The sequence below is a fragment of the Salminus brasiliensis genome, chromosome 16 (genome assembly GCF_030463535.1).
Source record: "Salminus brasiliensis chromosome 16, fSalBra1.hap2, whole genome shotgun sequence".
In the NCBI taxonomy this organism is placed as follows: domain Eukaryota; kingdom Metazoa; phylum Chordata; class Actinopteri; order Characiformes; family Bryconidae; genus Salminus; species Salminus brasiliensis.
This window is the reverse complement of record NC_132893.1, coordinates 5,175,105-5,201,248: the sequence shown is the minus strand read 5'-3', so window position 1 is coordinate 5,201,248 and position 26,144 is coordinate 5,175,105. Positions and strand designations below refer to the sequence as shown.

The window sequence follows — 26,144 nt, the reverse complement described above, 5'->3', positions numbered from 1 at the left end:
TGTTTAGTAGTTAATGTCTAATAAAAAAGCATATAATACATGATATATGTATAAATATATATATAAATATAAATATATATAATATAAAAATAATAACGTATAGCCTTTGTGTCTTCCTAAAATGATTATGAATATGAAAATAGTTTTAGAAAAACGCAATGTGATTAAAATATATAACCCAAAAAGTAAAGATAAAAAAGCAAAACGTAATTAAATAAAATAATACATTTAGAGGCAGTGCCAAACTACGTTTATTTTAACACTGACACTGAAAACATGTCAAATATATCTTAGTGTCTGGATTATAATAATTAAGATAACATGCACATATGTGTAGTAATAATGTATAAATAAATATATTTAAACAACAAAGCATTTGTTTTAAAAACATTTTTAAAAAATCGAAATAATTTTAAATAAATACCTTCTGAAACGCCAGATAAGTAAAAACTCATTTTAAACAATATATAAAATATAATATTTATTTAAAAATATTTTTTCCTACATTTATTTGACTTTTTAGACCCTAAACTCTCGATTACCAGGTGCATTGGAGGCGCACTCGCAGTAATTACACGGTTATAACGCCTCATACAGCGTTAATGATCAGCTTAATTAACAAAGAGCCTGAGCGCAGTCAGCGGCAGCAGCGGTGGCGGCGGCGGCGGTGGCGGTGGCGGCGGTGGCGGTGGCGGTGGCGGCAGCAGCGGCGGGCTGGAGAGAAACAAACGAGTCCCGGATAACAAAAGCGCCCGGCTTTAAAACCCTCCCGTTCCCCCCAGAGAGCTGCTAAGTGTGTTTTAGCGGTGCAGACTGAGCCCTTAGTGACAAAGGTCCGAATTTACTCTCGCAGTGAGGAGTAAAAACACACACACACACACATATATATATATATATATATATACATATATATACACACACACACCGCTGGGCTTTTATTCACGCAGCTCAGCTAAAGTGTCTGTAGCCGCCTTTCACATGGAAGTAGGTCCTCCGGGCTCGGTGCCCTCCGCCGTCCTCCTTTTCTCTCCCTCTCTCTCTCTCTCTCTCTCCTCCCATCCCCCACTCGCTCTGAATGTCGATGTCACACCAGCGGCTCTGCTTACGAACACGAACCCGAAAAGTGCAGAGGCGAAGCGGGGAGAGAGGCATCACTTTCACCGAGCAGAGCTAACTCGCAGTCCGGCCGGGGAGACGATAAACAGCGCGGGAACCGTTCCAGTGGATCTCGGGGTGAGTGAGGCAGCATTTCCCTCCGTGTTTACCTCCCTTACGGCACACTTTCCCCTCGTAATTCAGATTCAATCAATAAAATGGTATTTTTTCGGGCGAATTCTGTTCGATGGGGGGTGGAAATCGATCAGTTTGTCCGAAAGAGAGGTTTAAAAAAAGCCGTTTGGACCGAAGCGGAATTCGGGGTTTCGGGCAGATCCGCAAACACGAAGCTCATCATGGAGCGTGACAGGAGCCACGGACTCCCCGGCCATGGAAAGCTGCAGTGCGAAATGGTGTCGTCGCTGTGACCGTGCGGTGGACCGTGTTTACAGAGCGAGGGGTCGAAAATATGGGATGTCGACGGGAAGGAGGAACACACAGGAGGACACAGGCGTGAGGGGGTCGCTGGAGCAGTGTGAGGACACCCGAAACGGACGCTCTTTGTTGTGCAGCTGCTCGGGTTAGCTGCAGGCTAGCTGCCTCCTGGCTCTCCGTGCCAATGTGCTCCGAAAGAGCCGGACTAGCATTTTCACCACACCGCGTTTCAGGCCTGGAGCGGGGGGGTGGGGGCGGTTTAGCTAGCTCCATGTCGGTGCTGGCTGTTTGCTGTGGTGGACAGTGTAAATTCTGGGAATTGTGGCCTAATCCGGGGTGGGTTTGGTGTGAAATGCTGCATTGTAGGGAAACTTAGCTAGCCACTCAGATTTCCTCAGCTACAGTGGTGGTGGTGGTGGAAGCCAGGGGTCGTGGTGTTTACATGGCAAATATAGCTTCAGTGGTCAGTATTTAAAACCACCAGTGGACTCAAACATGTCCTCAGAGGTGTTGTGGAAGGGTACAGTTGTGGGAAATGTGAAGAAAAATGTGAAGAAAGCTATCCTATATGTTGTAGCTACATACCTTATACAACCTCCCACCATTTCTTAAGGGCCCGAAAGTGTTTCTAAGAAAATCATAAAAATTGTGCCTCAGGTATCAGATAACATATTCATATTCATTTCTTGTAATTGTTTCCGTTGAGGTGTCTTTTAGAAGGAAAGCTTGGACACGTCTGTTTCCCATCACCGCCACTGATTCGGTAAGTCGCCTCAAGAAGATTCAGGGAGATGTAAGTGATTGAACCGGGTTGATTTGTGAAGAAATGGTGAAAAACTGGATGGACCCAAGTGGGGGGAAAAAAATGGACCCAAGTCAGTTGATGAATGATAATGTCAGTTAGCTTTTATCTCAACCAATAATAAGCACTTTGCCATCTGAATCGCGTCCTGAAAGGGCTTTCATGCTCATTCAGAAGCGAGCGTAGTGCATCCAACAATAAGGGCAGCGTGGAGCTTCTTTTCTATAGTGGTAGAAGTGGGAGAAAGCTCCAGGTCCACAAGATGATCCATGCTACTGAGATCAGCGTGGACATGGAGTTTGAGGGGACAAAGACAAAGACTCTGATTGATCACCTTCCTGGTTTTGTATCCACCCAGTCACAAGGCACAAGATCCTGAACTGAATCAGTTCAACTAGAGCAACAAAAACCCCAAACCAAGTGGATTGGGATAATAATTGGATTGGGAGACACTTAGACACCAGACAGTAGCCGAATTCAGACGGGATCCAGTTCATAAGGGATTCTGTGGTCATTTCCCTTTTTTACAGCTGCTACCAGGCGGTATTATGATCATTTTAGTCCTATCTGGATACACATGGGATTTCTAGGCTGACGTGGTCTCTGGGCTCTGGAAAAAAAGGTTTTTGACCACCAGCCACTCGCCGTCTCTGAGTGTGTGAATATCTTGTAGGTGGATATTAAACATTTACAGCATTTGGTTGAATCTGTTGCAGAGCGGCGTTCGTTCGAGTCCTGTTACACAGGTAGGAGAATGTGGTGTTAGGGGTCTTGCCCACTCTTATGTAGTGTAGTTTGGTGTGCGTATCCAACCAGGGGATTAAAGCCCAGTCTGCTACCGGAGGGCAGTATTGACATCCTTTACACTACAACTCCAACATCTTCCAGATCGCACTACGATGGATGCTTTGGATGAGTCTCTCCATTGTTCTCTTGGTCTGGGTGGTAGGGCATGGTCTCCATTCTCTCTACACTTCGAGAATCGCGGACAGATAAGAGAGAGGTTCACCACTGTGGTTTTATTGACAAAGGTATTACCAATGACTAGGCTTTCAATATAACCAATATTAACCAGGGGGTTTTGCAAGCAGCACACATGTAAGGCTCTCACCACCAAACATCAGCATGCAAAATGGCTCCAAACCTCAACTTTAGCATAAAACTGATATCTAATCTAATGAAATCTGGCATAATTGAGTACCTTAATGCCAAGTATCTGATCTGATCTCTGTCTTTCTATAAATAATACAGCCATCCAGTTCAATACTGAAGTACAGGCACTTTGTTTTTAGTAGCAGTTTCTATAATCAGGCATTCTGGACTGATTTATTTAGTTTGGAAGCTAACATATTTCTAAAGGACTGTTTTATAGTGTTATATATATTTAATATCCTATAATCCAGTCTGACTCTCCTCCCTGACCAATCAGCTCCCAGCTCCTTTACAACACTGCAGTGAAATAAGTGTGTGCCTGTCAAGTACTCCATACTCATTGATAACTGTTGTTTTCCTGTTGACTACTGATGTGAAATTACTATTTTAGCGTGGTGGATGTTATAATGCCATACTTTGGTTTTCTATAACACGTGTGAATTAGCCTCCTCCTCTCAGTTTTGAATGCGCTGGTCAGTGCTGGTTTAAAAAAAATAGCAGAAAATAGCCAAACGAAAAGCGTCTCAAATGCAGTCAAAGATAACGATCAACGGATAACTGTAAAATAGTTCCTCACTGTGGGCTCGAAACTGCCCTGTTGCATCCAAAGAATGCTCTTCATTGCTGCGGGCTGGGAATATTATCCATTAATAGTGCCTAGAGGACGCCAGAGGGCACTCTGCTGGAACACAGCGGTAAAAACAAAGGTTTGGAACTGGATCAATTGTTGAGGCCTGATCTGTTAAAATATGCCTGGATTGGCTCCAGTCCTGATCCAAATTTAGCACTGCTTAACTAAAACTACTGCAAGTTATCGGTTATCAGAATTGTTTTGCCCCTAAATTTGGTATCACTGTTAGCCACAAAATATTCAGATCAGTCAGGCCCTACACTAGGGCTCTAAGGTGAAAAGGGATCGATGTGTTGCTTAAAATGGGTTCTTTAACGTAGTAGAACAATAGTGGAACTAAATTGACTATTTTACACTATATATACTGTTTCGGTGTCATTTAGAGACGTGTTTAAGATAAGATAAGATAAGATAATACTTTATTAGTCCCACAGTGGGGAAATTCTCAGTGTCACAGCAGTAAATGGATAGCAACTCAGACACTCAGATGCAAAAACGTAGATAAATTACCACTATATACACACTATAATTAATAGAACCCCTTAATGCAGAAAGGCTTATTACACACTAAGGTGTATTATTCAGTAACTACAGAGACTTCTGTAGAAACTAGTGGATCAATTCTTTGATAATAGAAGTTTCTAATAATGGTCCAGAGCCTTTTTAAGGAGTTAAATGCTTCTACAAAAGGTTTGCCACCAATTCAACAAACCTTTCAGCCAGGCAAAGAACCATTTAATTATGCAGATGGTTCTTTGAGTAGACAGGGTTCTATAACTCTTCATGAAAGAATGTAGTTGAAACGGCAGCCAGGTTTTCTCTTCGAACTCTCCTCAAAAAGTGAATGGCCAGGCTCCTAACAGGCAGGCAGATGGTGCTGATTACAGATTTTGTTTTCTGACTGATTGATCGTTAATGTCTTCTGTAAGCTAAACACCTCTTATGTCCTTTAGCCTGGATCAGATATGGTTAGCATTATCTCACCTCATTGTCTGTACAGCCTGTATTCCGAGCCTCTTACCGTACGTGATGTGGCCACGAGCTTGCACAGGCATGTCTTGTTTAGCAAAACAAAATTCTTTATTTGCGCAGGAGGACGGTGTCTCTGTGCACAGTCCAGTTACATGCAGCGCCCGGGAATCTCCTGGGCCTACCTGCTCATGAAGCAAGCTCGCACGTCCTTTGCACGCACTGCTGCATGAAGGGAAAACGACAGTGTAGTAAATTGTGACCAGCAGTTTCTCTCTTGTTTCTGCGACGCGTGGTTGCTGTGGGCGAGATTTTAGCCCTGAGCTTTAGCTGGCTGTTTCTGTCAGCACTGCCCAAGGCGACGACGGTCAGCAGGGCAAAAGCTGGAAGCAATGTCTTGTTGAAGACAGATGGCTTTTTGAAGCTCAGCTGCTCTTGTGAGATGATCTTGTATCTGTTCAGGGTGTAAAAATGCATGAAGTTGTCAATTCAGCTGAAAGGAATTTTGGGATGTTTTAAGGAGTTTTAATAATCTTTAATAAGGTATTTCGCTATTTTTTTTCGGATTCTGTATGAAATGATAAAGTGCTGTATGACTCTATGCACTGCTTTGAATTAATTCCAGGTTTAGTCTTAATCTGGGATTGGGGATGTGTCCCCAAAAGCTATTACTGATGTGAAATAACTATTTAATAGCGTAGAGAATAGCTCGTTTTTCTATAACGTGTAAATTAGTCTCCTCCTCTTTTTGGATGGTTTTGAATGCGCTGTTCAGTGCAGGAAAGGGGGCATTTCCCCACATGGTTTTGGTGGCCAAAACAAGCAGGAAATCCACAAACATCTGGGATGCAGCCAAAGCAGGGTTAAGATATTATGTTCTGCTGTAAAGTAGATTTTAGCCTTGACCTTTAGCTGGCTGCTCCTGTCAGCACGGCCCAAGACAACGACTTTTAGCAGTGCAAAAGCTTTGGGAGATGTCTAAATCGAAATTAAGCATAGGAAAACTTTACATTTTCACAGCTGAGTGAATCATTTCTCTTTATTATTTTTATTTAAATGAAGTATTGCAAGTAATCAATATTGATTTTTTTGTGAATTGCATTGACAAAAATATTGAAAATATTTAATTTGATGCATCGAATAGTTTCCTAAAGAATCGCGATTCAGTCATGGTGAGCTCAGAGGTTCACACCCTTAACATCTGTATGCTCTTTGCTCATCACAAACCCCTGTAAAGACACTCAGTCTAATTTTAGAGTCCCACTGACTTCTGTCTTCCTCACTTGTGTGGTATTGCTGGCCGTTTCTCGCAGCATGCTGGACTTCACTGACCTGTACTGAGTCATGCTGCAGTAACTTCAGGTCTGTTTTTGTTCTGAGGTGAACTCTACACTCTACTTAGAGCCGTCTCTATCTCTTTATTTAATGTTTGAGGGTGCAGATTAATTGCAAATATGAATTTAATAGGTTGATTTATTTATTATTTATTGATTAATTCACTCAAATAATAAAGTATCAAAATATTCATTCTCTCACTACCCTGTAACACCGCAGTCCTGTGCTGTGTTGATGTTCGCACAGCTGTTTTAGGTCGTTTGATCTGAGCACCTTCACAACTCTTGGTACAGGTGGCAGTGTAGTTCATTCATGATCAATGTACTATCTAGAACATCAGTTCTACCACCTAGCCTTAAACTATAATACACTACGTTTATGTTAATCCAAATGTTTGTGAGCATGCCTTCTAATAAATGCATTCAGGTATGTTAAGTTAAGCCTAATTGCTGACACAGATGTGCAAATGCACACATGCAGCTTGTCGCCAATAGAATAGGACTCTCAGGGGCAGATGAACATGAACCTATTGGCACCATGTCAGTGAGGTCAGGTGCTGATGATGACGGTTCTGCCACTCCAGCTCCTCCCAAAGATACTGGATGGAGCTCATTTACAGCAGTAACAGCCTCTACTCTTCTGCAAAGGCTTTATACAACATTGTGGGACATTACTGTGAATATTTGATGGCATGCAACCTTATGTGCGCATCAGAGAGGTCAGGTGCTGGTGTTGAACTCGAGAGAACCTAATTCCACTGCTCCACAGCTCAGTGCTGAGGGATGTCTTACCCCTCTAGCTCCATTAGAGCATGCTGTTCTGTTCAACATCTGTTAGCAGCAGCTGAATTCACTAAAGAAAGTGGTGTATAATAATAAGCTATAGACAGTAAAATAAGAAGTGAATGTGTGTGTATGTATTTGTATGTACTCTGTAGTCTATGGGCGATGTCGTTCTGTTATGTGGTTATTAATGTTTGCTCATCATAAGACCTGCATATGACTGTATTGTCTGTATCCATCTGCCTGTGGTGTGTGTGTGTGTGTGTGTGTGTGTGTGTAAACAGCTTACTGTTGTTTTCCCCAATGCTGCTACTGCTGCTGCTGCTGCCGCCATGCTTTGCTTTTGCTTTGCTATGCTTCTTCTACCCACTGTGATCATGGTCTGTTTTGATTTTTTCAGATTTGCACACGCTTTTCCACTCCACCTACACTAGCCCTCTCAGAACATGGCAAGTGGGCACCCCATTGACAAATTTGCTTTCTTATACCCACCCGAAAGCTCTCAGAACTTGAAGAGGTTAGTGTGATACTCAAAGACCCCCCTCCTCACCCAATGTTTCTACCCCCCTCCATCTTTTTCCTTTCCAATGTGATTGAATTGAACATGTGCCCTTGTGATCTGCCCTGTTTTGAACTGTGCCCACATTAAAGGAGTGGCTTGGTGGAAAATCAATTTGGCATGATTTATCATTGACCACAGATGCAGCAGATCAGCCAGGACATGTTTGACATCTGATATCTGCCTCTTAAGTTCAGAATGGGAGATGCTAGGCTAACAAATAGTGGACTTGGGATTGTCACCAGTCTCATCTCTGTAAACCTTCAAAATGTATGTAAACAAGTAAACCTTCAAACATTCAAGCTGGAATTGCAATGATTATCCTAAATAACTGTCTCACAACTCTCTAAACACCTGGATGCATTTTTTGAGTGGATTGGTGGCAGTCTAAGTCCAAGGGTTGTTAGCAACATTAGCCTAGCATCTCCCGTTCTAAACTAAACAAGGAAACTACAGATATCAAACATGTCTTGACTGATTGGCAACATCTGGAGTCAGCGATTAATCATGCTCATTTGATTTTTTCACCACACTATTTCTTTAACAGCCAGTGAAAGAGAATTACAGTAGTACACAATCGTGTGATGTGGTCAGTGATATTTGCATGTTTGTTCTGAGTCATACATTACATTATTTTGTATTTCTGTTGTTTTGTTTTTATTATAATTGACAGATATTGATAATCAATTCATTGACTCCAGTCATTCCAGTACATTACATTACACTTCATAAGAAGCTCTTCTATGTGTTTTGAGTGCTTTGGTCTCTATGCCGGACCAGAGGATGCCATTCTGCAAGACATAGGCAGGACCCAGACTGTTGGAGACCCATATTTATGCATTTGTTTATGCAGTTGTTGACCTTTATTAACTTGTTTCATTGATCCAGGTATCAGAAGAAGGTGGGTAACTGTCTTGATGACAGTATTGCAGCGTAAACCCACATACACATACTGTGTGTCTCATCATTGCTGTTATGTTAACCTCAAAAAGCCTTTGTTTTTACTGGTTTTACTTTTACGGTAATTGTTTCTTGAACTTTTCATGTTGGAATAAAACCTATGTTACTTAGGTGCACATTGCAATGAACACCACTATTTATTCTCTTTATTTCACTCTTTTGGAGGAATGAGATTTTGGGATAAGCTGTTATGTTATACTCACTTGTGCAACAACAGATGGCAGTTTGATAATTTAGTAAGAAAACTTCATATTTCAGAACTGGTAACTTTACAGACGAGGGAGAAAATGAAATGGTTCACATAAAAGTCAGATAATCACAGTTTCCTCGTTTCTAAACTTGGCCTAGACATAGACGGGTATAGACAATAGTCTATACACTCCTTTCCATTCATTTGTTAGCTGACATTGGCCTCGGAATTCAATCCCAAGTAGGTCAGTTGGCTAGATGGTGGTTATCAGCCTCACTCTAGTGAACTCTTTGATACAGAATGCTTCCAAGCTGGCCCACTTAACCTGTGACCAGGCGCCAAAATGAAAGTTTGCCTACGCTGCTGCCCAAACTGTGTCACACGGCTGAGTAAAGTGGTATAGATTTGCTTATGTGTTTTCTCATAGTACCATAGCAAAAAACAGTAGTCAGAGTGTCCAATATCAAATTGTACATTTACCAAACTTATAAAAGGGAAAACCACACTCTTAGAAATAAAGGTCTAGAAGTCTAAAGAACCATGTTAGTAAAATAAATCTCTGAGTTTGAGGAACCTTCTCACATCTCTTTTACAAACATGGTTCTCTATGGAACCAAAAGTGGTTCTCCTGTGGCATCGCCCCATGAATAACTTGTAGCACCTTTATTTTTAAGAGTGCAAAGCCCTTTAGCTGCTACCTTCAGCAGCAGCTCTGTAGACGACTTTCAGAATGTCCTGCATTAAGCTTTTGTTATATGTTCTGGTAAGAATAAGGTCATTGCAGTACTTTACATAACACAAATCTTTAAATCTCGCGATAAGATTGATCAGGTATCGTGATAGCTCCATATCACAGGGCCTCCACCCTTCAGCTGTTGCAGCGTCCTTAACATTCCAGAGCACGGGGGACACGAGTGATAGCTTTACAGCCACGACTTACACCATCCCATCAGCTGGACCATGATGTGTCCTGTTATATTCTCTAAGGGAGTCTATTTACGACATGTCATAAATATCCAGCGCATCCATCTATCACAGTCCTCTCTCTCTGCTCATCCATCACGGCACCATCCTCAACGTTTCCTCATCGCATCATCCCATCCACCTGTCAGCTGCTCCTCCGTTCGCCTCCCCCGTGTTGCGTTATCACACTATCCCTTTAACTATCCCATCCATCATGCCGTGCTTTGCTTCAGGTCTTTTGATTTTAATATGAGGTGTTAGCGCTCCTTTTGTTAATTATTCAGTGTTTGATTGATTTCTGTTTTCTCTCCTCGTTTGTTTTTCACTGCGATTTCCTGAATCTTCTGAATCTCCTTATCTTTCAGTCGGTGTTCGCTGCAGTTCATATAATTCGCTCCGGATGTTCTGTTTCTCTGGCTTTTCTGTGTTTTTGTCTCTCGCCATAAATGCGGTCATTCAAACCAGACATAAACGTCTGCCAACAGCAGAGTTTGTGAAACATTAGAGGCAGTATTTTTCCTCCTCTAGTGGAAAATCTGAACGGTGTATTTTTTATGATGCTGTCCCAGCTTTGCTCTGTTATCTGTTTTTACAGTGCCTCTTCACTGTGTGATTTATGATAGCGCCTTAATCCGTTTCTCCTTCCCCTCTCTTGCTCTTGCCCTCCTTTTCCATCCAGTAAGGGTCGAGTGTCTTCCAGTATGAATCCAGTTTACAGTCCTGTGCAGCCGGGAACCGCGTATGCGAACCCCAAGAACATGGCGTACCCAGGTGAGCTGCTCTACCATCTGAACGAAGTGGGTTCCTTTAACCAAGAAGAGATCATGCTAGATCTGTGGTTAACAACCCTAGGCCTTCATCTCAGGAAGGGCTTGTTAATTAGCTGATTAGCTGGATCAGATGTGTTGGGAGCAGGGTGAACACTAAAATGTGAGGAGCAAGGGGTTTCTCCAGGACCAGGGCTTGGGAACCAACAATAATAGCCTGACTGACATAGCAGTTGGGCAGTAATATCAGATGAAGTCATCTTCACAGATAAGTGGTTTTGGCAAAAATGGGACTGTTATTGTGCTGATAATTGCCAGCTTTTTATTTGACACACTGCAGGAAATCAAGCTCACTCTACTAAACACAGGGCAAACTTGTAAGGGCAAGTAGTAAATCTGAATCATCCACTACATGACTGTAGTACAGGCTCAACTGGTGAATCTGAATACAGAACACCACCATGGTTAAAATATTACTGCACAAAGGTTTGGAATCCATTTTTGTCATTTTATATACAATAATATTCATAGACAATGTGAATATTTATTATTAAAAAGGTATTAATAGAGACAATTCTTATTCACAATGTCAGGAACTATGTGAACACAAAGCTGAAAAAAAATATATTATAATCATCTGTGTAGCTATTTTAGTCAAGTCATCTGATCTCAGCTTTTTAAATAGATAAAATTTGAACATAAATTGTATTAATTTTATAACTTTTGAGATTTCATTTATGATATTCTAAAGTTGTTAGAATCTTCTTTGGCTCCATTCATCACTGTGGACACATCTAAAATGTCTTCTTAGTTTTTCTTTATTTTTATTTAGTGTCATTATTTATTAACATATTAACATTAACATATTAGCATCATTCTACATGTTTATTTTGTATACACATTTATCTACTTCTATTATTTACATGTAAATAATAATGTAAAACAAAAACAAACCTTTTTTTATAAAGAAAGCTAAAAGCAAATACTCACAGTGTCACTGATGTGGAGCACCAAATATTTGAGCACTAAAAGCGCCCCCTTGTGGACAGCCTTGCCTTAGCCTAAGTTAGTTAGTTAGTTAGTTACAAGCAAGGTCCATGAGGTGGTTTGCATGTAAAAAGAGACTAAAACCATTAGTTAAAATACACATTCAAATTAAATAACAGGTAACGGGGGCGTCCAAGAGTGCAGCTATCTAAGTGTTGACCCTGTTGTCAGAAAATCACCCATTTGATCCTAAAGTGACACCATAGCCATCCATAGCCTTGAGTTCCAGAGAGCATAACTGGCCTTGCTTTTTGTATTGGGAAATATTCATTATTAATTGTGTAACTTGTGATGAAAGTAGCCTTTATGTTGAAATACTTGGCAGATCTAAGGGTCATAAACTATGAGCATTGTGGATCCATGTTTCTCATTTCGTGCACAGCATATTCTGGTTCTTCTGCTGTAACACACCCACTTAACACTTAAAAAGGGCTTGTTCATCAGCTGATGAGCTTAGTCAGGTGTGTGTGGGCAGGGAGAGCTCTGAAACATGCAGGCCAGGGTATTTAAGGACCTGAACCAGGAAACACTGATGTATGTCATGAGTTGAACTGACGTAGATGGGCCGAATCATTTTCCCACTTATATAGTCCCTGTAGTCGGGTTATTTCCAAGGAAAATAAAAGTTGGGCTGGGGTTGGGCTGCCCTGGCCTGGCTGATTACTTCTGGAGTGTAAAACAGTCTGGGGACCAAATTCATCACAGGCCCAGTACGAGAGCAATTTAGATTACGATTTGTGGATGTGATTTTCTCTCCACCTTAATCAGTCTCTTTTCTCCACTCTCCACCTAAAATGTTACTCTGTCCATTATTTTCTGTTTTGGGCATTGTGAAGACCTGAGTCACTTTGAGAAAGACCAAGTTGTTACGTCCTGATGACTGGTGAGAGCATCTCTGAAATGGCTAGCTAGCGGGCGCTCCTAGGCAGTAACAACAGTAGTCCGAGAAGTGATGGTGTGTTGGGCACTGAAGGGCAAAGAGAGATATTACATCTGGGCCAAGAAGGGCTCACAGACATGTTTAATGATGCTTATGGATGAATGTATTACAATATACAGAGCAGTGACCCCTGCAGCGTATTGGGCTGAGTAGTCGCAGACCAGTCAGAGCTACCCATTCTAACCCCTGTCCACTGGCAAAAGTGCCTACAATGGACCCCTGAGCATCCTGACCTTGGAGCGATGGAAGAAGGTCGAGATGAGTCCTGTTTTAGTTTACATCGCTGTTTACCTGTGGGGGACACTGGAACATCAAGTTCAAGCTGTGGCTCCATCTTGCAACTAGCAAGACTTAAAGCATTTGATGGAGCAGATATTATTGGAAGATACCATTTTTAGAGGTCTTGTAGAGGGAGCCGTTTTGGCAGCATGTAGAGGACCACAGTTTTTACAGTTTTAACTTTTATTCTCACTCTGTCCGTCTCTCTTTAGGCTATCCTGCAGGTTATCCCACCACAGCTCCTGCATACACGCCCAACATCTACCAAACGGGCACCCCAGGATACCCACCAGGTAAAGCTTGCTCGCTGCATGCGTTATCATTAAGATTGCCCTCATATAGTGTGTTACAGGTATCATGACACCTTTCACTTCCTTATAGGATATACAACAGGAGCTCCCTACAAGGTTCCCCCAACACAAACCAATGGAGCCCCTCCTCCCTACTCTGCGTCCCCAAACCCCTACTCTACGGCCATGTACCCCATCAGAAGTGCCTACCCTCAACAGAACCTCTATGCTCAGGTATGCCATAAACCTGTCTGCTGCAGTTTGGGGAGAAAATAATTCACCAATAGTATCAGCAGTACCAATTTGAAGGTAAATGACTGGTTAGAATTTTGTTTCCATCTCAGCCAATTAATTAAACAGAAATAATGGTAATAAAAAAAAACAAAAGCGATGGAATTCCCCTTTAAAACATGATCTGCTACTGCCAACATTACTCATTGCTTGTTAGCTCTGTGCAACGTGTTAAGCTTGAGTTGATGGTTCCTTTGACTGAATGAAAAATTACTGGATAATAGCTTAGCCTAAAGCATAATACAGACAGTCCTGGCTAACATTCAGAAGACTACTTTAGTCACACAGAGTAAAAGTGCATCTTCTAAAATCTGGTCTGGCAAGCTAAACATCTGCCTGTTGTCAACACTGTTGTCAATGAGTGATGATCATGAATACCCTGTGCTAAGTTTTAGTTTAGATCGGTCCTAGACACTCACTCACTTACTCACTCACGTTCACTCTAAGCTGATTGGTTACAGTGAGATAAATGCAAATGTGTGCACAAATAGAGAAAAATGGATCGATATGTATTTTAAAATAGTCACAAACCAATAGCAGAGGAGTGAAGCATGTTGGGTTGTGAGGGTAATGGAGATTTGAAGAACATTGCAACAGAACTTTCAAATGTCATTAGACCAGAAGCTTTAAAATAACTCTTTTTAAAGCTCGGTTAGCTCTTTATTAGCCAATAATATTGGAATTGGAAATGAAAATAGGGTATCTGTGGTGTGCCATCTTTAGAAAAAAAACAAGGATCACTACTGTCACTTGTCTACATCACTTATGATGTTGCGACATCCACCCAAGCACAATAGATGCTGATTAAATGGTTAAATGTTATAGTGTAAATATTCAAGAAATCTGATGATACTATGTGGACAAAAGTATTATTATCATCACTTAATATATTAATATTATCTTTTAATACTCTTAAACCTCTTTGCACCTAGCCATGCAGTCTGGCTTTACACACAAAACAAATAGAACCGATGGTTCTAAAGAGCTCACTGAATTCCAGTGTGGTGCTGTAATAGGATGCCAGCCTAGTCAGTTGGTGAAATTTCTTCCCTCCTAGATATTCCACCATCTTTCAGCGCTCTACTGGCTCAATATCTGCAGAGTGCCAGAGCTGCAAAGGGGGACCAAATCCAAAATAATGCCTATAGATTTAAAATGGCATGTCATTATAGCTCCTGTAGGTGTCCCAATACTTATGTCCATATAGTATATCTCATATGGAGGTACTAGGGAAGCTTCAGTACAGGGAACCTGATCAGATACTTCAAATTACAGCGTTTTAAAGATGACAATCATTTTACATCTAATTATGAAGCTTAAGAAACTACAAAAAAAATTAATTCAAGACTTTAATCCTTCCAATAATCCCATGGTCTACTAAAGCATTCTGAGCCATGGTGTTCAAATACCTAGCAGATGCTATTTGTATCCTCAGGAGAGCAGGAGAGCAGTCCTCAGTGTCAGATCAGTCATGAAAATAGAGGTGGGACCCTGGCTTGTGTCTAATAGTCCCCCCCCAGCTGCTGCAGTAACAGCTTCTACTCTTCTGGGAAGGCTTTACACTAAATGCTGGAACATTGCTATGAGGATTTGATTTGATTGCTTTCAGCCATGAGAGTACTGAGGTTCGATAATTAGTTCTGGATCACAAACGCCACTCCAGCTTGTCCCAGAGGTGTTGAATACTGCTCCATAATTGCAGAGAACACTGCTCCACTGCTCCACTGCTGCACAGCCCAGTGCTTCAGGCTTTATTACGTTCTGTCTGCGTAAGAGCATCCTATTCTACTGGCAAGGCATTTCTATGAAGATTATTAAACGTTGTGTGTGCACAGTTAAAGTCTTTATTTTCTCTTTTCTGTCTATGCAGGGTGCTTACTACTCACAGCCGATGTTCGCTCAGCCGCATGTAATCCATCACACCACGGTGGTGCAGCCCAACAGCCTGCCGTCAGCCATTTACCCAGCCGCAGTTCCCGCGGCCCGCCCCAACAGCGTGGCCATGGGCATGCTCACTGGCTCCACTATGGCCATGTCTGCAGGTAGGGCTACACCTCCAGCCAAAAAGGTCTTCTGCATAAAGAAGCGTTTTACACATAAATGGAATCTGCTATGGGTATTAGAAGTGTTCTGCTCCTATCCTGTAGCCAGAACACTTCTAATACTTCCTTTATGCCCTGAAGGCCTTTAGAGGGGCTTTTCTTTTTAAATGTCCTTATTCTATGGCTCAATTAAAAAAAAAAATTCATTTTAACACAGTCATCACACCAAATGTAGTTGGTCAGCCAAGATGTACATCATATTCAGTTTCTTCTAGAGTGAAAGATGTTATTAAGGAGCTTGTCCTCCATATGCTGCAGTAACAGCATCCAGCTCTTTCTTTAATGGGAAGGCTTTCCACTAGATTACAGAACATTAGTAGCGCCTCCATGTTTAAGCCCAAAAAGAATCCCAAATAAATCACTTTAGTCAGTTTTCAAACATTTCAGTGCTCTTATCATCGCAGTAATATTCATGATTGGTGTACTGTTGAAATATCAATAGGTGCAAAAGTCTTGAGAAAAAGTCTTGAGAAAACACCTTTCTCAAGCTCTTTGCTCGGTTCCCATCCAGCACCAAGATTATCCAGTCAGTTCTTCTTTTCAGTAAGTCAGATGAGCTGCTGGTGGAACTGAACAAATCCATGCAGTGTCTGTGTTCTTCTAACCAACGTCTCGACAACTTTACTGACCAACAAGAAATTATTTGTCATTTTTGACTGTTTCTCCTGTTTTACAGGCATAAACACACTCACTGCTGAGATATAATTAGCTGTAAACAGATTTCATGGCCAAACTAAAACTTTTGCACAGCATTTTTGTATTTTTTGCTTTTGTTGCCTGTGTATGAACAGTACTTTTTGTTTGTGTGTGTTTACAGGGCCTCTGCTGACCACGCCTCAGCACACACAGCACATCGGCGCTCACCCGGTTACTGTGCCAACGTACCGGCAGCAAGGAACCCCCGGGTACAGCTATGTGCCTCCACACTGGTAGAGCTGCCAGTCCACTGCATGTAAGTGGGTCCTCCTCTCTTTCTCGAGAGTATTGGTGTATTTAAGGCAGATATGGTGGAAGGAGGCCACCATAGTCCTTTATTAGTCCCACAGTGGGGAAATTCTCAAATACACTGTATATGACAAGTTAGGGACTGTAAAATTGGTCCGTACTAATTAGTTAATTTTCTTTGTTTGTAATAAAACCAGAAGCAATGCATTTTATACCTGCTTTGTGATGTTATTTTAAACAACCAGGTGTAAACAAGGTTTGGAGATACCATAGCTAAATGAATTGTGATGGTCAATCATGCTTAAACAAACTAAAGCTGTATTTAAAGTAATAGTTTAGTGAAAAATCAAATAAACATGCTTAATCATTGACCCTGAATGCAATTAATCAGTCAAGACAGGTGGTACCCTTAGTTTGCTTGTTTGGACTAGAACTGGAGATGCTAGACTAACATTGCTAAGAACACTGGCCTTAGACTATCACCTATTTTGCTAAATACACGCACATATCTAAATGTATGTGCTTTAAAAATCTATTGACAATCTATATAAACATGACATGTAAGATAAAAGTGGAGATGTGGAGAACCCTCCGTTTAGGAGTTTGTGTTTTATAGACTTAAAGCAGGGCTGGGCAATGGTTTCCTGTACAGTTTCCCACTGGTTTCCCAGCTCTAACAGACTTACCAAACCTGGCAATTAACAGGTGGGTTGAACCAGGTGTGCTTGAGCAAGAAAAGCAAAAAGTGTGCAGGAATTGCCGAAGTAAGTCACTTTGTGATCTAAACTGCACACAACAAAGGAAGATCCGGTGCGATGTGTTTGGAGTTGAGAGACAGTTTTGGTTGTGTATTTAAAGAGATGAGATTGGCTGTTTTCCATTTGAACTGGGATGTTGGATTTTCTGAGTTTTAGTAGGAAATTTTAGCTTGACTCCTCCACAAGTTGGATTGTCTACTCAGAAAGTCGGGAGAGCCTCACTAACTCCTGAGTTAAAAATCCAAGATGGCTGCTAACAGTGCTAACCTGGGACATAGAAAGTGTGAGGCATATTGATTAGATTCACCATAAAACACCAGCAAAGGATCATAAAACCGATAGCAATTAGCTAACTCTTTTTTTGGAAATGCTTTAAAATAGTGTACAATTATCAGAATTTTTAATTGGAGCGTAATAAACTTGGACGTGACATCATTCTCTACTCCGACATCCAACTTCTGTGAAAAATGGAACGCAGCAAAGGCCAGTGTTTGTTAGCAACATTAACCTAGCATCTCTTGTTTCAAACTAAAGAAGCAAACGTGTCTTGGCTGGGGTCAGTGATCAGCCCTGTTCATTTGAGTTTCCACCAACTATTCCTTTAATATGTAACATTTGTTCCATATGATTAACCATGTTTTTCTTCTTACATCTTTTCCTTTCCTTTTTTCTTCTGCTGTAGATCTGGAGTCCAGCATAGTTCACAGTTTGAGTCTTACGTGGGTGCAGCAGTCCGCACTGGGGCACCAAGTCCTTCTGCAAGTACAAATACTGAAAGAGCAATGGTCACTTTATGTGTTCTTGGTGATTTCGTTAAAGCTGCTCACTCAATTTCTTTGTTTTTTTAATGTTACATTAAATAGAGTCTCTGACCAACATCTACCAGCAGTTTAAAAAAAACACAAAAAACACTCTCCACAACTACACTGACCAGCAGCGACTATTCTGCTGCTGTTAACACTGGTTTCTGTGCAACACAATTTTCTAATGGTCAGAATGTACTCATTTATTCAAGCTGCCATTTCTTTTTAACGGTTAAATCTGGGCGTAGGATTTTTTTTTTAGTTTAATTTTCAGTGTTTTTGGAAAAGCACTGTGCTCCTTGTTTCTCCTGCTTTTTATAATTTGCCTTTAAGAAAGGGTCAGAGTACTCCATCATCAATCATCCAGCACATACCGAGGATCTTCCAGCTTAAGGTGGTTTATTAGCAGAATCTGTCACAAAGACTCATCCTCATCATCATCATCATCCTAATCACTGCGTGTAGGCACTGCAGTTTTATTAGATGCAGACTGTTTAGTGGACATTTCAGTGGGTTAAGCGGCTTCATGTGACCAAATAGTGACATTTTATCCATACCGTAAAAGCGAGCAGAGGAGCTGAAGTTGTAGGTTTTACAGAAACATGCAATCGTGCACTGGTGGGGGGGGCTTTACTCAGTGTATTTAAAACCTCTGGCCAGTGTCGTATTCTCACACCACGCTTCATGCAAAGTTATTTGAAAGGGATGCAAGGCTGCTGTTTTGAAATTTAGAGGAGAGAAGTTAGACTTCCATCATGGTTTAAACACATCTAGGCTTGAGCCTGCAGTGATGCTGGGATTTAATATTGGTCCAGGCTTAATCTAGGACATGCAGATCAAGACTTAAACCATACTCACTGTAGGTTGGAATACAGAATAGTGTGGGTATTTCACAGTTATGCATCTGAGATTGGGTGAATTAAGGACGTTCTACTACTGATATAGACACAGTTTTCTAATTCAGCCATTTCTACTATGATACGCATATTTTAACCCCTTAAGCCAGGGATGGGGAACTCCAGGAGTCCTGGAGAACAGGATTCCCACACAGCTTGGTGATTTTCCTTTCCTGAATCACCTGGGCTATGTTTCGCAAAACAGTTTAGCACAAAGGTTTTATTAAAATGGTAGAGTGAGCATCACCTTGATCACTTTCTCTACCAGATAAGATGGCCCTAATGCTATGAAGCTGTTGTGGGAAACTGAGCCCAGGTCATTTCCAGTGTTAGACCAACTGTACTCTCAGTTCCCCACCCCTGCCTTAAACACCTGAGGGTCTGTATGTGGGCCCACCCTTCTGTTCATCACTCTCCAGTTTCACTACATACTGAAAATTCATTGTAGTTACTAGGGGTGTAAATCTCTGGTCTCAGAGAGTCAGTTTGATTCGATTGCGGCTCTTTAGGAAATTATTCCTGAAGAACTGTAAACGAAAAGTGAATCAAATGAATCAAATCTTACAGTTTATTACAGTTTAGTCCAATTCAGAATTGATTTATAAACACACTGAATGCACAGATGTAACCACAGGGACCATTTTGCGACGTAGTGGAATATAGACAATAAAACAATGCACCAAGCTTTTTTGTTTGTTTATTTGTTTGTTTTTTCCCCACATTTAGCTCTACAACCTTATTCTGGCCCAACAAGAAATGAGCGTACCGTGTATCAGATATTATTATATTCAAATAAAATTACATTCCACAACCCATGCAGTTGAATTTGGACCTTCAGAGCGATGCACTATGACGTACTCTTGCATTTTTACACCCTTAGTAGTTACTGGATAATAAGCCTACAGTTCATTTGAGCACAGAATAATCATGACATTTGCAAGAAAGTTCAAAAGCCCACACCTTTTACATGCTGCTTAGCTTATTTAGTGACCACAGCAGCCCATCCACCATCAGATGACCTGCTGACAGTGGTGGTCAGTCTGTTTGGCCAATGACTGGTTACTCAGGCTCAGTTCCACCTGTTGAGCCCTCGCTAGTCAGCCGAAAGAGAGAGAGAGAGAAAGAGAAGAAACACTGCAAGAGCAATGCTCACTCTCTCCATCCACGCATGCTAGTTGTCTTACATTTAGAGCACAGAGGAAAAACGCAGGAGTCCATCACGGAGGACATGAAAACTGTTGTAGGCTAGGATTAGAGGCTTGTGGTTTATGGGAGAACCAACATTCTTCAAGGAATACGTCAACTCATAATGGAAGTATATACAATTTGGTAAGGAATATTGCACTCTTTAAAGTAATAATCTATGCTTGTAGTTGGTACAGTACATAATCTATTAAGGAATTCATTTATTGTACATTACAATTGTGGTACTCTAGTCTTCCAGGGATCAAAAAAAAAAAACACTGAAGAGATTCATGCAAAATACTATATGTCATTGCAATATTCTTCCATATTTTAACCACTTTATAAAGAAAAATTAACGTGATTTCCGTCTGTGTTTTATTAAATATAAAGTAACGAAGAATTCGCAGGCTGCGTTTCGAATGACAGTGGTCCTGCTAGTGTAGAATCGTGTGTGTTTGTTTAGGGAAGGGTTGTGCAGTGTGTCGGTCTGTGTGTGCATCCTCTGTATTCCGTTAATTGTTGGGTTTTTTTGCAGTTACGCACCGACTGACATCGGACATAAAACACGGAGACGACGTCATGAGAGTTAGGCTTTAAAGCTTAAAGGCTCAAACACATAGAACTTACCGAATCAGCTTTGGGTTCAGCTAGAAAAGGGATGTTTAAGGGGTTCTTCAGAAAAGGCAGAGGTTCTGTGGAGAGCCATGGCAAATTCTAGAGTCTGGTAAATTGGATCTTCATATATAAGGAAAACCTCTTCTTTCTAGAGCCTATATAGAGCTATATAGAACCCTTTTTGCTTAGAGTGCAGATCTTTATTATCTGATTTCTTTGCATCTGAGAGATTGCTTTACAGTACTTCTCAAAAGTTTGGACACATCAACTCATGAAGCTCATATTTGGCTGTTTCCTCAGGAAGGCTTTAGAACGGTGAATGGTATTTGGAATCAGAACCAGTATAAAACAAATCCAGTGTATCTAAGCCCATCTGCCGTGATGGAGCTTTTCACAATAGTGCATTTGCTTCTCGCACAGACTAGGAAGGGCATTTGCCATATGATGTGTTGGAGCAGTGCATGCTGGGTTTTCTAATATCTCTAATATGTAGATACATCACTACATTTCTTACACACATCCTACATAACCACCTACAGCTCCTACAGTGGTTTCATATTTAGATGTCCTGCTTTAAAGACTAGGGAAACCACTTCTGATGACATACCTTATAAACTACAGCTGTGAAAGGATAGGTTTAGGTTTATTAGCCTGTAGATTGCTGCAGGGATTCCCAGTGGGTTGTATGATGTATTTGTGTGATGTATGCTGGGTATTGTAGTGAGAGAACATTGATGACATAAAATTGTGAATTCTGTCAAACCGATGAGACTAAGGAATACCATAGTGGGCTATAAAGTAATTGATGACCGTACAATTAGCGCTTAACTGTATAATATTGTTTGGGGCTCATTACAAATTAAATTTTTTGTTCACCATTAAAAAAATTCGATATTTGAGACTAAGATTATAGAAATCGTACTTTACGTTCAATGAGGCAATGAGGTGTGTCCAAACTTTGCACCGGTACTGTACTCTAGATCAATACGTAAGTTACATAAGTTCAAGCTGATCTATCGATGGTTGATTAATTCATCAATTCATCCAGTATATATTTGTCTCCATTCGCTCTATTACTTCACGGCCTAATTCTCTTTCAGACAGACAGGCACAGGTTGTCCTCAGTGGGCATTTGGGTCAGAACCAGATGCTTTTTTTTTTTTTTTTAGCCAAATGTTCAAAGCTATGCACTGGTTGAATGTTTCTGTCACCACCACCAAACTAATTGAAACAGCAGTAGGAACCATGTGTTTTAAGGCAAAGTTTCACTGAAAAACGACTAAATTCTGCAGTTATGAGCTTATTAACATTGCAGCGGAGCTACAAGCCTGATGATACCGAAGTCAGTAATATTATTTGGATTTGTTTTACCTGGGTACATTTTTACCAGCTAATTCTTCCGCTATACATCCGTTATATGTCCTGATCACACAGGGTAAGAAACCTCAATATAAATAACAGATGGAAATAGCTGCTCTGTGGAGGCATTGCCTCATAAGCAAGCAGTTCGTACAATGAATTGTGGCGCTTTGTGTCTTTTATCTTTGTTTTTCTCGATTTTACAAATTTATGTGCACACCGCCGGTAGCATAACACATACCGACCTTAGTGCTTAAAGGGGCACTCCAGCCAAAATGCAGAATGTGACCATTGCTACATCTGTTGTAAATGTGCCCACTCACCTCTTACAATAGTCTCAAAAGATTTTCTGCTTTCATTACTAGAAAAAAAACAACCCTCTGATGATGTAAGTGGAAGGTGGGTGGGCCTTCTGGAAAGCTACAGTCGCTTGTTGGGTTGGCTGTTGGGATTTTTTACATTAACTGTGCTAATGCAGTTGAATGATGAACATCACAGCTATCCATTAGCCTTTACAACACTGATACATTGGTGGTTCTCAATGGTTGTGGACAGATTTTGTGTAATGCATGCTGGGTGTTGTAGTGAGAGAGCCCTGATGGAAAAAAGGATGTAAAGGAAACAAAATCAAACCGTTAAACTGATGAATGAGACTGAGATTCAGATAACACTAAATGCAGTTGTAGGCTGGAATGCCCACACACTCTTTATCCATTGGGTAGAATTCGAATATTAAGCGATAATTGAATTCATTAATTATTAATTTAACCAGTTTATATTTCCACAGTAGGTTTTTATAGTAATCTGGTTATAGTTTCTGATGCTCTAGTTTGTAAAAGTGACCAGCGGATTCAGACCCAGTTCAGACCCAGATAAAACCAGTCTAAATAGTACTTGTGTTACTTGTTAGCTACAGTAGCCTTGTAGCTCTACTGCCAAGCAAAATAAGCAAACTCTAGGCACCAAACATGCCTTCGCTGATCAGCTACATCTAGGCAAGTTTGATTTTCCAGTGAATCATTCCTTTAAGCATTTTTTCCCGTTTGCCACTGGCGTATCGTCCATTTCTCCTTCTAGAATTTGTAACGAAATGCAAGTAGCAATGCACACGGCCAGTTCTGCTGGTCCGGGTCGGCGTGGAACGTGTGTGGAGCAGAGCTGTGTTCCACACACGTGTATTTGAAGTATTTGTGATGTAAATATCCAAATATTATACAGAGAAAAAAGAAAAAAGAAGTATTTTGAGTATTTGAGCACTAGAATGTATTTTCAAATACATGTATTTTTCTCAAAGACTTGAGTACTTGCAAGCATTCAGATAATGGGGAAGTGTGTTTTGCCCAGGTCTACCATAGAGAATTTTTTTAGATAGTTTTTTTTTTGTTTTGTTTTTGATATTATGTTGATATTATAAACAGTACTGATCACTTCTACACATTTCATATGAACGTTTTCTTAAAGGGACATACCGGCCAAAATGAAAAATGCACCCATGGCTACATCTGTATGTAAACATGCCCACACACCTCCTACAGCGGTGCCACAAAGTCTGTAGAATAAGATTTTCTGGTTTGAAAGACTTCTGATGACATATCTTGGAGGTGGAAGGGACATTGCGGTGGATATTTGGGGGCGGCGTAATGTTGGCTTGGTTGTATTTTTAGCCTGTAGATCAGTGGCTAGGCTGGCAGTCAGGGCTGAGTGAGCGCAGTCGGCTGTATGATGTATTTGCGTAGTGCATGCTGGGTATTGTAGTGAGACAACGTTGAGGCAAACATGATGAAAACGCTATAAAACCATGAATTCCATCAGACGCTGCGTGACAGAATATTACTTAGCATGACGAATAACATAACAAATGCTTGTTTTCGGCCGGAATGCCCCTTTAATATAGCTCTGATTTCATTGATAAACTGTATTTCTGCAGCAGGATAAATACTGCCACTCAAAGTGGTTATAAAAGGGACCATTGAGGAGCATTTTAGGTTTCAGATCATAAAGTGACTGATGTAAAGGGATACTGAATCAATAATGTGTTGTTTAATGGTAATAAAATTGCATAAGAAATGTGTGCAAATATCACACCGGCGCGCAAAACTACCTTTTACCGTGTGAGTTAAGGGGCAGCAAAAGGATTAGGAGACCCTTTGGAGGTGAATCTGGTTCTTGTTTCACAGCTATAATAACTTTGCTTTCTAATTCCAGCCTTCTTAGGCTGGAAACAAATGCAATGGCCTCATTATATCATGGGACGTAACTTGTTTACCTCATGTGGGTGTTGTTTCCCAGTAGTATTGTGGCAAAGCGATTATCATAGAACGGTAGAATGACTTTTAACTCGTTGAAATAATGTTAAATGTGTGACTTGGGGAAACAAAGCACAGGCCGTAACTTTCGAAGAGTCATTCTTACTGAGGAAGTGATCGTGTTTATCACAAGTCATCTTTATCGTTTGCCACCAGGCACTTGAGAAGATGTCTCGGCTACAGTCAGCCCCCAGTTAAACGTGTAAAAGCCATTGTAATCTCTCATATAACCAAATATAACCTGAGGGGCGTGTTCACATGTACGAGTTATTTCCCATCACTTCGGAACGTTCCCTGTCTACCTGCTGTAAACCACGGAGGTGTTGATCTGCTAGTTCTTGTACAGGCACTTAACCGCGGGCACTATAACAAAAGTTGGTCGTAGGCCTACACGTTATGTCTTCCAAAATGTAGATTTCATAATGGGTTCTAAGCAGCATCGAAGGGTTGAAAACCGATAGACAAGAAACTTTTATCTCAGTACATTTCAGTCAGTTATAAACGATGACGTTGCAATAGTATTTTTTTTGTTTTCGTTTTTTTTTGGTAACCTCCAGACGGGGTTGCCGTCGAGGCGAAGATTCACATCCGGCTTGTGAAAATGAAGTTAAATTCTGTTACACTTACGTTGTTTTATGTTGTAATGAGGATCTGTTAGTGATCTTGGTAAAGACCAAGGTTGTAATTGTATTATATTTGCTGTACATGTAAAACGTAGATCATTCAATAACTATTAAAATCTTTGAAAACAAACCTGGGTCCTGTCTTTTTTTATTTTTTTGCTTCCTAAAACTGTAAAACTCCAATTCAGTGGTGGACAGGTCTAAAAGACATGCACCTGTACCTTCTATCTGTACTGTACTCAAGTTTTTACATTGTGGAGACTTTTACTGTCACTCCACTACATTACTGTATAAAATACACAGCAGCTTTCACTAAACTTTTCCCCTAGAATTTGTGTGAAGAAGTTATGACGCCCCATCATAACCATTGTCTTTAACAGTTAAACACCTGGACTTCTGATCTTCATTCAAACTAAATTATTGGGAGATTAAGTCTTTTTTAAGAAATTAAGTCTTATTTTAAACCTCAGACATTTAGTCTGGTTTGCTCTTGATCACTGGAGTGAGTGGTATCTTCGTGGTGGGATCCAGAGCTCTCTTGAGGCCTCAAGAAATAAAGAATTTTAAAGGATGTCAAAATATATCATATAATACATAACATATAATATAATATATCAGATATTGCATGGTTTTTTTTTCAGCATAACATTTGAAAAATCTCTAATTTGGGAATTTAAGTGACATCTTACCCGGATGCTTAAGACCCACGTCAGTCATAAATTGTATGCATGGATGGAAATGAACTATTTTTATATTTTTATCAAGAAAAGGATAAAGAAAATTATATATATATATATATATATATATATATATATATATATTAAATGAATATTCTTCTGGGCCCCTAATCATTAGCTTATAATCATTATTTCCAGGAATTAAACAGTTAAAAATTGAACACACGCTCCACAGCATGAAGACATTTGCGCCACTGGGGGGCGACACTTTGCTGCGGCACTCTCCAACAAAGCCCCTATAAAACCTCTCATTCTTGCTCCTTTATTCCCACCTCTTTTCGGGTATGTCCCGCCCTCCTATGCCAGGATTGGTCAGGAGTTCGTACTC

General features: G+C 40.6%; 1 protein-coding gene across 4 annotated transcripts; it reads left to right on the top strand.

Moving 5' to 3' along the window:
• Positions 1-978: 978 nt before the first annotated feature.
• On the top strand, positions 979-25,209 carry LOC140536345 (myelin-associated neurite-outgrowth inhibitor-like). 4 transcript variants are annotated; one of them, XM_072658066.1, is made up of 9 exons: positions 1,147-1,233; positions 2,237-2,293; positions 7,602-7,718; positions 10,553-10,644; positions 13,119-13,199; positions 13,288-13,430; positions 15,358-15,529; positions 16,407-16,541; positions 17,975-25,209. In XM_072658066.1, the coding sequence occupies exons 3-8, from the start codon at positions 7,648-7,650 to the stop codon at positions 16,520-16,522; spliced, it is 675 nt and encodes a 224-aa protein (XP_072514167.1). In that variant the 5' UTR covers positions 1,147-1,233; positions 2,237-2,293; positions 7,602-7,647; the 3' UTR covers positions 16,523-16,541; positions 17,975-25,209. The 4 variants fall into 4 exon arrangements, with proteins under 4 accessions (XP_072514170.1, XP_072514168.1, XP_072514167.1 ...); XM_072658069.1 differs by lacking the exon at positions 7,602-7,718 and having other exon boundaries at positions 979-1,233; positions 2,248-2,293; XM_072658068.1 differs by lacking the exon at positions 7,602-7,718.
• The last annotated feature ends 935 nt before the right edge of the window (positions 25,210-26,144 follow it).